Source organism: Protopterus annectens, chromosome 7.part1 (assembly GCF_019279795.1).
Source record: "Protopterus annectens isolate FY-2018-M chromosome 7.part1, PAN1.0, whole genome shotgun sequence".
Classification (NCBI taxonomy): domain Eukaryota; kingdom Metazoa; phylum Chordata; order Ceratodontiformes; family Protopteridae; genus Protopterus; species Protopterus annectens.
In genome coordinates this window covers 166,125,853-166,138,459 of record NC_056740.1, presented here as the reverse complement: position 1 = coordinate 166,138,459, position 12,607 = coordinate 166,125,853, and the positions used below count along the sequence as shown (strand labels likewise).

The following is a 12,607-nucleotide window of genomic DNA, read 5'->3' as shown; positions in this document are numbered from 1 at the left end:
GAGACAGACCTTAAATGAGACGTGTGAATCTGTGAGCAGCGGTCCTTCAACTTCGATGATAGGCGTTGAGTGGTCTCTACTGATAACCTGAATATTGCCTCCTGCCGTAGGATCCATTCCATCTGCTAGACTATGCCCAGCGTCACCATCTGTGGTATTAAGTGCCTTAGCTAAAGTGTCAAATGCCCTGGGGGGAAGTAAGACTGTTAATAAATCTGCTGCTTTAAAATCAAAATTTAGAAAGACTATTAATAAAAAAAATGCCACGGTGCAGGACAAGTTGGCTTTATTTGTGGTTAAATGCACAGTTTTATCACAATGTGAAAGGCAAAGTAATGAAACCAACTTGTGGGTAAATATCAGTATGAAACGCATCCTGTCACTGTTTATTGCTGTTGCAGAAATAACTTAATTTTTTAAACGCACTGAAAAAATACTATATTTTATTGGCTTTATTTCTCTATAAGAAAATGCATTTCCACTCCCAATTCTCCTTGTAAAAATCAGCAATAGCACAAATTCATATAATGAAAGGTAACAGTAAAATAACAAAAGTTAAAACCTTTGTGAAACAATGTTTTCAGAGACTGTCATTAAATAAATGTGTTGCAGTCACAGTTTCAGTGAGTGGATAAGGGTTTAGAATAATTACATTAATTATACCACAGGATCATAGCAGGCTACTAGGCTAATGGCCCCAGTGCCCTTACAAGCCTAGCCAAGGTTGAGCCGTGTTCCCAAGGGTGTCCGTTTCAAGCAGACAGTAAAATCAGCACCTACTGCCTCTGTCCAAGAGTGACACAGGTGGCTAACACTTTTTCCATGGATAGAACTGATTTTAAAATATGTCAACCAAGTAAACTGCAAAAAAGTTGTGCAAGGTACTCCCATAAATAACAAATATGTACTTACCAAATTAGTCAATCTGTGAGAAGGCCCTTTAAAGTACGCAAAAGAACAGCTGTGTAAACTATTTAACATTAGCAGGAGATCATAGAGGAAAAGTCACTGTTACAGTATATCACAGCAGCTGGATTTCCACCCACCTTTTATATCCCATCTCTTGACCAGATTTTTTAAAAGTAGTGGCCATCTTCCTTGTGAGGAACCAATGCAAATTATGCCAAGGTAGCAGTATAGATGGCACAAAAATCTTTCATGGACATTACAATATGGCTAAAAAATTCTAACTAGCTGCTTAATGCAAAAAAAAAAAAACTTATACTATTTACTCCAAAGCAACACTTAACCAGAAACACACATTTCATATTACCTGAAGTAATAACCCAACAATCGAAATAAGCAAAACTAAACTACCCAAAGTCATAATAGATGACAACCTGAAATTTGAGCACCACATACTCCATTCCATCAAGAAGACTCATCAAAAACTTGGGTCCCTCTATAGGGCCAAACACTACCTGACAGATCAAGCAAGGACTACCCTAGCAGCAATGTTATCTCCTGCCTTCTCTTTTATATGCGTCTCCTTTTCTTAAAATATCAACACAAAGTATAAAGTTAAACTAACCTCCCAATACTACAAAACAACTATATTTGCAACCAATCAACCTTATAAAACACATCACTGTCTTCCAATAAAACAATTAAACTGGCTTAAACTCCCAAAGCAGTTGACTCTGTTGTACTCTCCAGACGAATGCCTAGCTTTAAAAAAATAATCTGCTGTACTATTCACCCACTAGAGACCTTCACTCTAGCAATAAACTTTTACTACATTTCAGTAAGACATTCAACAAAGTACAGTTTTGTACCTACCATAAATGTAGATGTTCGAAGCTCCACATTGCTGCAGTCCTTACACTTGGGTAGTCCGCTGTCCTCGGTCGGCCCGAATATCAAAGTATTAGGCTGACGTCGGTCAAGGCGCATTAGACTGACATCAGGACGTCAGGGTACAAATGCGCATGACCGACGTCATATCCTCAGTCTTTTCTTGCCCCAGATGTCAGAAGACCCTAAACAGAAAGGTCAAAACCAAAAGACAGCAAAAAACAACCAACCACCCTTGCACTAAACATATGTACAATATATACAATATTCACAATATTTACAACCCAACCCACACAACCGCCTCTAACTACAGAGGGGAAGGAGGGAGGGTATTGGACTGCAGCAATGTGGATCTTCGAACATCTACATTTATGGTAGGTACAAAACTGTACTATGTTCTTCATCTCACATTGCTGCAGTCCTTACACTTGGGTAGAATCCCAAAGCAGAGGTAAGGGAGGATGGCAAAACTATAAAGCAGTAGGAGCTGCCAAAATGCCCTGTAAAATTGCAGTGGCAAAACCAGCCCTAGATTTAGAGTAAAGTGGAAGGTGATAATGCTTAGAGAAAGTATGCACTGAACTCCAAGTAGCTGCCTCCAAAATATCCTTAGTTGCCACCCCCCTTAAAAAAGCTGTAGAAGTGGCAGTAGCCCTAGTGGAATGAGGCCTAATCCCAGCTGGAATCTCCTTACCATGATGGGAATAACAGAAAGCAATACAAAACCCAATCCACTTAGAAATAGTTTGTTTTGACACAGGCTTGCCCTGAGAACCCAAAGCAAATGAAACAAATAACTGCTGAGAGTGCCTGAACCCTTTAGTTCTGCTCAAATAATATCGCAACTGCCTGTGTACGTCCAAAGTGTGCAAAATCTTTTCCCTTTATTTTGCGGGTTTGCATAAAAAGTAGGCAAATGAATAGTTTGGTTTAAAGCCACACTAGAAACCACTTTAGGCATAAAGGAAGGATTAGTACGCAAAGATACCCTATCCTTATGGAAAATTAAGAAAGGCTCAACTGCCATAAGGGCCTGTAATTCAGAAACCCTTCTTGCAGATGTAATGGCCAACAAAAAAGCAGTCTTCCATGATAAATATTTCAACTCGGCAGTAGCTGCAGGCTCAAAAGGTTGTAGAGTGAGTTTCTCCAACACAAAATTGAGATCCCAAGCAGGAGTAGGAGCTCTCCGTGGGGGTCTTATATTCTTTGCCCCTCTAAGGAATTGCTTAAACAAAGGATGAGAAAACAATGGTGGGTCACAGTCATAGTGAGCAGAAATTGCTGCAGCATGAACCTTAATAGAAGAGAAGGACAAACCTTTGTCCAGTAACTCAGTAAGATATTGAAGAGCCACACTTAAATTAGGCTCAGAAACATCAAAATCCTTCGCTGTACTCCAAAATAAAAATCTCTTCCATTTATCAGCGTACACTTTCCTTGTACTAGGCCTTCTGGCCTCCAAAATAACATTCAAAACTTGCTGTGGAAGCTGAGACCCTCCAGGGTTCAAAACAGAATATGCCAGGCTGTTAGGTGAAGAGAGTGAAGTTTGACATTGAGTAAATGACTGTTCTCCTGAGACAGCAGGTGTGGAATCAAGGCAAAGGCCATGGAGGCTCCTGCACCAGACTTCTCAGTAATGGGTACCAGTGCTGTCGAGGCCAATCTGGAGCTATCAAAATCATCCTTGGCTTGTCCTGTCTGACCTTCAGGAGTACCTTTGGGAGGAGAGGCAGAGGTGGAAAGGCATACACATGAAGCTTGCTCCAATTGAATGAAAGAGCATCCACTTTCCAAGCTGTGGGATGAAACCTTTTGTGCAAAACTTTGGCAGCTGGTAGTTTAGTGGAGAAGCGAACAGATCTATGTCTGGAGTTCCCCATAACACTGTCAATTTCTGAAATACATGAGGATCCAATTTCCACTCGTGGGGATCCATAATTTGTCTGCTCAACACATCTGCTAAGGAGTTCTGTGCTCCCGGCAGAAACCTTGCCTGAAGATTTAGCTGTAAACTGAGAGCAGTCTCCCACAAAATCATAGCTTGTCTGCATAGAGGATAAGAATGTGTTCCCCCTTGCTTGTTGATGTACCACATGACAGTTGTGTTGTCTGTTAGAACCAACACCTGCCCTGGAAGAAGTAAATCCTTGAAAGCTATTAATGCAAATTGGACTGCTAACATCTCCAAGTTGATATGTAGATGTTGAAGTCTGGCAGGCCACGTGTCTTGTACCCACTTTCCATGTAGATGAGCTCCCCAAGCTTTGTCTGAGGCATCTGTCGTTAGAATCTGACTCGCCTCTGGCCGGGTCACAGAGAGTCCCTTGTTTAGGTGACATTCCTGAGCCCACCACAAAATTCCTTTTGAATGCAAGGTATTATTTGAATGACAGTGTCCATATCTTGGCAGTGCTGTGTCCATACATTTTTGAGATACCATTGTAGCTTCCTCATATGCAGTTTGGCATTGGGAAACACCAGAATACAAGATGCCATGAACCCCAAGGCTTGAAGGACTGTCCTTGCAGTCAGCCTGGACTGATGAGACAATTGATGGAAGTACAGAGAAAGATTCTTTTGTTTGTCCGGGGTCAAAAGGCCATCTGGGATGCTGTATTCAGTCTCACACCCAGAAAGCACATGTCCTGAGAGGGTACTAGACTGGACTTTATTTCGTTCACAGAATACCCCAGGCATCTTAGCACTGCTATCACATAGTGTAAATGATGAAGAAGTTCGTCCTTTCCTTGGGCCAGAATCAGGCAATCGTCCAAATAAGGATAGATCTGTATTCCTCTTAGCCTGAAGAAAGCTATCACTGGAGCCAGAACCTTCGTGAACACTCTGGGCGCAGTAGATAAGCCAAAGGGCAATGCAGAGAACTGATAATGAGAAGTCCCAGCTCGAAAACGCAGATACTTCCTGCAACTTAGCCTGATAGGAACATGAAGGTAAGCCTCCTTGAGATCCAGAGTCACCATCCAGTGATCTTTGCCCAGCAGAGGTAAAAGCTGTTGTAACGTCAACATTTTGAACTTGGGAATGTCCAGATAAGTGTTGAGGATAGATAAATCCAGAATTGGTCTCCACGTGTTCCCCTTTTTTGGTACTAGGAACAGGCGAGAATAAAATCCTAGGCCCACTTCTGGCAGAGGGACCAGTTGTATGGCCCCTATTTGGAGCAGCAGAGAAATTTGTTTGTGAGCCTCTAGTCTTTGCTGAGGAGGAATGTCCGGCATGCCTTTGAAAGGAGGCAAGGTATGGAAATAAAACCTGTAACCTTGGTGTATGATATCCAATACCCATCTGTCTTGGGTAATCAAACTCCAATTTTCCTTGAAGAGTGCCAACCTTCCTCCCAAAGGTGCTGCCATGCGAGAAGGATCTGGCAGCTGAAAAGGTAGGTCATTGGGCCTGTTTACGAAAGGACTGGCCCCTGCCCTCACCCGAAGAATGTGCAGGAGAACTCCCTGTTCTAGGTCTAAAGGAGCTCTGAGCTCTGCCCCTACCACGTCTAGATCTACCCCTAGACTGTGAATCATAAGAAGGGTATGTCCACCCCTTAGCAGGCCAATTCCTACTAAACTTCGGAGGCTGAACTTGCAAAAAATCTTTAACAGTCTGCATAGACTTAGCCTTGTCCTCCATTTTCTTCAAGACTGACTCTACAGGTGAACCAAACAACACATCAGACTGTAAAGGAGCATCCAAAATCCTTGTCTTAACATGTTCAGATAAATTTTGATCCCTCAGCCAGGCATGCCTGCGAAGAACTGACCCAGTGGCAGCCATCCTAGACGAGGCCTGTACAGCATCAAAACCACATTGTAAAGAATGCTTACCCACCTGTTCAGAAACATGTACTAAATCTTGCAATTCCTTACACTCAATGCCTTCCGCCAGAGCATCTACCTTAGACTTCAATTGAGAAAGAAGATAGTTTTGATATTTCAACATGTGAAACTGGCAATTCAAAGCCCTCATAGCTAAGGTGGAAGAAGTATAGACTTTCTTTCCCCATCTATCCAAAGCTCTGGCCTCTTTATCTGGAGGAACCGGATTTTTACAACAGAGGCCTTGACACCCTTAGGTCCCTGACTAACAGTTTCTGGGTCCGCCCTAGGACTCTTATAAAGATATTTATGAGCCTCAGGCACCCTGTAATACCTATCCGGTTTAACAGGAGCAGGAGGCAAAGAATCAGGATTAAGAGAAGCCTCTGCAAACACATCTTCCACAACATCCAGAACAGGAGGTATAGCCAAAGGCCTATGCTGGGGTAAAAGCAAAATTCCCTAAGCCTTTTCCTGGAATCAGAGAAGTCCTGACCTTCCCACTTAAAATGTTCCCTCATGGAATGAAGAGTCTCTGAAAAGAAAAATCCTCTGGAGGAGAAGCAGAAGGAGTGGAATCATCTGCATCAGAATCAGAATAAGGAGAGTACTCCTGCAAGTCTTCAGTCAAGACTCTGAAACATCTGAAGCCTGCTCAAAACTCCCCAACTCTGGTTCCACCCTAGGCCTCTTATCTGGAGGGGCAAAGAACCTCTAATCAAAGTAATTAAATCTTCTGCCATTTTAAGCATGTGCTTCTTGGGCACAGATCCCGTAGAACTAGGAGTGACACCAACAGAAGCTAAACCTGGCCTGCCTCTGGGAGAAGCCTTAGAAACAGAAGGAGAGGGCCTAACCACCTTAGGAAGGGAGGGGAGTACAGTAACCTGAGAAGCCCCTTCAGCCTGACCTGCCTCCTGAGAGGCCACATCCTGCAATAACAAAGTCTCCCCCTGGGACTCCAGAGAAGCCTCCGGCGGAACCACCGGTTCCACTGACGCCTCTAAAGAACCGGCGTCCGGTACGGACGACTCTTCTTGCCTGGGTTTAGCTGCTTTGTCTTTGCGCTTCTTCGAAGAAGCGGGCGTCGGAGCATCCGACGGCATCTTATAATTACACCGCTTCCCAAAGACTAACCTGGCACAATCTAACCTTCGCTTAATAGTGCGCTTATTGAACCTAGCACAAAAGCGACACCCAACAACATCGTGCTCAGGCCCCAAACAAGGAATACACAAAGTATGATAATCTCTATGCGGTATCTGTTTCCCACAAGAAATACAGTTATTCACTTTTTCTGACATCCGGTAAACCACTGAGGCAAGAAAAAACTAAAATGTTCCCCAACGGGGTACTTAGCCAACTGTGACTCGGTCTGAAACTCCGAATTCGAAAAATTTCAGAACGCCGAACGGCACTTGCAACGCTGCTTCTGCATCGGACCATGCGGCAAAAAAGACAGAGGATATGACGTCGGTCATGCGCATTTGTACCCTGACGTCCTGATGTCAGTCTAATGCGCCTTGACTGACGTCAGCCTAATACTTTGATATTCGGGCCGACCGAGGACAGCGGACTACCCAAGTGTAAGGACTGCAGCAATGTGAGATGAAGAACATCTGCTGGAGACTCCATCTACTTTCATTATGTGTCAAAACTTTGGAATTAAATCCTCACGCAGTTAAAACAGATAGAAAACTTTGCTTAAAAAGCACTTGTGCCAAGGATGGCTCTTTTCTTCCTGCTTACCCTGCTAGCTTTGCTCAGATTAGTTTTCTCCAACTCTTACAGCCACTTTGCTTCCCAGTCTTTTTGTACTTTATCTCTCCTTCTCATACTGCACTTATTTCCTAAACTCTTACTTTTCCTCCTTCTCACACACCCCACCACTAACTACAATTCATCTTCTGTTCATTTATCTTCCTGCTCATTTCTGTAACTTCTCCTTTCCTATCTTTCTTATCAATTTTTCACTACATTCTACATTGTCTGTAAATTAATACTAAACTCAAAAACACCCCAGTTTGATATTTTCCCTGCACCCATCATGCTATAAATACATTAACTGTTATTGTACGTTATTTCTCTATTCAATAATTTGCCAATTTATGTTAATTTCTTTTGTTTTGTGTTAAAATGCTAAAGGTCATGTAAGAAATATTTAAAAATCATGTAAATAAGCTCATGTACAGATGCTTCTACCCTGCAATTATAGACGTACATCATGTGTAACTTAAATGTGGAGCTTTTCTTCCCAGGCCTCAGCTGAAAATGGGTTCTACCTACTCCAATTTTTCCCTGTCAACAAAGACAAATAAATATATATGTGTATGTATGTATGTGCATGTGTGCGTGTGTGTGTGTATATATATATATATATATATATATATATATATATATATATATAGATATAGATATATATATATATATATATATATATATATATATATATATATATATATATATATATATATATATATATATATATATATATATATATATATATATATATATATATATATAGATATATATATATTTTGGATTGCTCTTTGACTTTTTTCAGTTCTTCAAGCACATGGAAGTGTGCCTGTGGTATGCAAATTCCAGTGCTAACTAACATTTACAACATGCAGTGTACAAATTACCTAGAAAAACTTTCTGACCGAGTAGATTGAGGTACAGTAGTTATCTGACATAATCATATCTGACATAATCATAACCTATCTATCGTAAGCAGGCAGTTGTTCAAAGAAAGAACATGCAGAGTAAACATATGCAGTAAGTATATTAGAAATACTAATGGTCAGGTACATAAATAGTGCTGTGTAACTGCTCAATATTAATATACACACAGAACACACACACTCATACATATGTACCTATAAAGCGAGACACACACACAAGCAATAAAGCATAGGGGATGTACATATGCTCAAAGGGCTCCTGCCTCACAACACCCTTGACGAGTACAATTACATCTGTACTACACACACACACACACACTCTCACACTCTATCTCCAAGTGCCTTACTGCACTTATAAAATGAAACTCTATATTTTTACTGCCATATGGAGTTTATATTTAGAAGTTCATGAATTTTTTTTAACTATTCATTCCTTTGTTCACTAGGCAAGTAATCAGGTACATATACAGGGTCTATTTTCAGATATTTGGCAAAGACACTGCAAGCAGTACATATGAACAAAAAATGAAAATTTTGACATGACGAAAACATTATATTACAGAGAAAATACATTTAGGGCAAAGGCTGAAATCTACTATAAGAGACCTATCACATACCTGGTTGCATGAGCTTAAATATTATGTATTATTACTGTGTCAAAGAAATTAGTAGTCAGTGGAAAAATGTAGCATAATACGTCTGATTGGATAATCTACTATAAATATATGACATCTAAGTGTACAACCCATAATACTACAAAACAAGTTGGCAAGTACATTAGTCACATTAACAGTATATACATGTAAGGTATATATACACACACATATATATATATATATATATATATATATATATATATATATATATATATATATATATATATATATATACACAACTCTGTTTGTAATTAATTTACACTGTGAGTATTCTGCAGTGGATCACTGATGAAAATAATTCCAGGCAATACTCAAAAAAAGCTCCCAAAGTGATAGGAGTTGGTGAAAGGCCTAAAGGCTAAAGATTCAGAAAACAGGGTCCTGAAGCACTAGAGTACCAAAGGAGGCCAGATTCAGACACGTGTTCTAAACAACAGAACCTTGCGAAAGTTTTCACTGATGACCAGCTCTTACTGGCACAAATGGCCATGACCACAATTAACTCATTCTTCGAAAAAAACAATGAAAGCAGCCACACTCCTAGTGGAGTGGCTTTTGATAATGGATGACTGGCCATCTGGAAATAGGTCATGTTTGAAGCAGCTAACAATCCATATGGAAAGTGTTAATTCCATAATTGTCAACCCCTACTTATCTAGGGCAAAAGGATATGAACAACTAGTTCAACTTTCTAAACTTTTTTCTGTGTACCCTCTTCAGGGAAAACCTGACATGATAACACAAGTCGAAGGTATGAAATGCCCTCTCCCCAACTGGATTCTGCAACAAAAAAAAGGAAACGGGAAGATGGATGGACTGATTAAGGGACAAACCTAAAACCACTTCTGGCAGGAAATGTGTTACTTCTGAGGGATAATCAGTACTTTAGAAATCGAGACACAGTTCCCTACACATACGGGAATATGATGTACAGCTGTCAGCAGCATACTCAGCATAACAACAGATGTTACATTAGCATTGCTGCAGTAGTTTTGTAAAAAAAATGGGATAACATTGGGGGGGGGGCTATTCAGAAGTGTGTTGTGCAATCTCTTACCATCTACATCAGAAAGATAACAGCTTTAAAAGACAGTGCACTGTGTTGTCTAACTCTGTCACTTCTTGGTGCCCAGAGAATGTCAATCACAGCAAGTATCCAAGCAGATGCTCTTAAGGAAGGCTTATGAAACCATGAAAACCTATACCAAATTAAGTAAAAAAATATACTGAGGTAAATATATCTGTTGAAAATTTTACAAAATCCAACAATGCACTTTTTATCAAGTGGCAATGGAGGAAAAAAACATACAATAGGTCAACATTTTGTAAAATAAAATACACAAAACACCAATACAGTCTGTTTACAGCACAACTCTTACTACATACTTATGCATATATGTACATACGCACACATTTTATATATATATATATAAAAAATATATATATATATATATATATATATATATATATGTATATACACACACACACCCGCGTTAGTGGTGCTGCGGTAGCGTTGTCGCCTCACAGCAAGACGTTCTCCTGTTCGATTCTCAGCTAGGGCGTCTTCTGTGTGGAGGCATGTGTGAATGGTCGTGCCTTCGTTGAAGGTTGTGTGTCAGGGCTGGTAACTCGGCACGTAAAAATCCACTATCAAACATTAGCGGACCGGAGTTCCGCTGTGGCGACCCCTAACCGGGATAAGCCGAAAGACACAACAACAAATATATATATATATATATATATATATATATATATATATATATAGATCTAGGACAATTGCTTGAAAAAGCAAGTGTACAAATCCATATATACCGATCACAGTTTAACGAAAGCGCTTTAATCGAAAAAGCGCTTCCGTTAAACTGTGAAAAAAAAAACAAAAACAAAACCACTAATTTGTTTTTGCAGGGGGGCTTTTCCCCCCTGCATCCCCCAACATGGGGGGCTGTGCCCCCCACACCCCCCTACTTAATATTCTCACTCCAAGGTCGCACTACAGTGGAGTAAAGGAATATTCCCTTACTCGCACCACAGTGCGACTGGCACACCACTCACACATACCCAAAATTGCTGCTTCGATGAACAGCAATTTCAGGTATGTGTGAGTGCGACTTTGACTTTCGGTGAAAGTTAAATTCGTGCAAGTGTCCGGGTTCCATATACATATATATATATATATATATATATACATACACACACACACACACACACACACACACACACACACACACACGACACTTCTTTCTAAAATGAGCATTTTTCTTGATATTGCAAATTTAGGAAGGCAGCTTATTCTACAAGGGACCACAGAAAAGAACCCTGAGAAAACAGAAATCCAACACCAGATGTCATAGCAAACGTTTATTCACAAAAAAATTCCACACGAATAGATTTAAAGAGCTAAGCACTTTAAGGTATTTAGATCCCCACTCATTTAAAATCTCCAACTTTAAAGGGCTGACAAATGTTCTAGGGTAGCCGCTTTCAAAAACATTCTCCAGAATGTTGATTTCTTTAATCAATCTATCCCTCTTAGACGTCATTCTGGAGGGTCTATATTAATTCATCAAAATATGTATTCGTCGAATATGCATTCAATGAAGGTTAAACAGGAAAATTCATTACAGCGAAGCACGGAATTTTTCCCAAAGTTAGGAACTACTCACTCTGTAACACCCTGGAACACACACAGCACTAAATCAAACTCCTCCAAGTGGCGGGCTTCTCCCCCCACACGCCACTAACTATATATATACCAGTTCCGAGATTGTACTAAGGTAGGGAAAAGGGCAAAGTTGTGGTGATGGACCAGTTGTTCTTAACTCTGGGAAAAATTCCATGCTTCGCTGTAACGAATTTCGCTGTTTAGCCGTCGATGAATATGTATTAGAAGAATACATACTTTGATGAACTAATACAGATCCCATTCTGGCTACCCTAACAAATTGCTCCTTCACTAAATTTCTTTTATAGTGTAAAGGGTGAAATTTATCTTAATGAACATATGCATTGAAGAAAGTGGGCTTTCTGTAAATAACTGATTCAAATCTTCCTCCCTCTTTAATATGGTAACATCTAAATAATTAGTGTGATTAAAATGGTAAGAAAAAGCAAATCTTAAAAAAAGTCTGTTGTGTTGTTCATGTAATCTATGAATTAATTTAAAACTTTCTCTGTACTATTCCAAATAATATATTATCCAGGCACTTAAATTAGATATAGTCTCCTGAAGTAAACAATCTTATAAAAATAAATCTATTTTCGATAGGTAATATTTATTTAACTCCTTGAAACAACACAATAAGTGTCACTATTGTAAAGTATGTTATACATACATCCCAGGTACTCCACAGTGTCAGTCAAAACCACCCCACCTCCTTTGTCCAGTTTCATAACTATGATGTCTCTGTTACTAGTAAGAGAATCCAAAAGTTCTTTAGCTGTTGGTTTTAAATTCCTAATACCTCTGCAAAAGCCTGAAGAGAAGACTTTCCATATATCGATTTTACATGTCTTCTCGAAAGCTGATACTAATGGGTGAGGTGGGGGTTTGTATACATTTTTCTTTTTAAACTGGTGCTCCACAACAGGGGTTTTGCCTCCAAATTGTATGGCTAAATATAACTTCCTTGTT

The 12,607-nt window shown here is 39.9% G+C and overlaps 1 protein-coding gene across 10 annotated transcripts in view; it reads right to left on the bottom strand.

Moving 5' to 3' along the window:
* NR2C2 (nuclear receptor subfamily 2 group C member 2) overlaps positions 1-12,607 on the bottom strand; it is a 1,701,781-nt gene that overhangs the window by 510,049 nt on the left and 1,179,125 nt on the right. For all 10 annotated transcript variants that reach the window (XM_044078621.1, XM_044078615.1, XM_044078617.1 and 7 more), the window contains one exon: positions 10-187. In XM_044078621.1, coding sequence (XP_043934556.1) covers positions 10-187 — 178 coding nt within the window. The remainder of the gene's footprint in view (positions 1-9; positions 188-12,607) is intronic.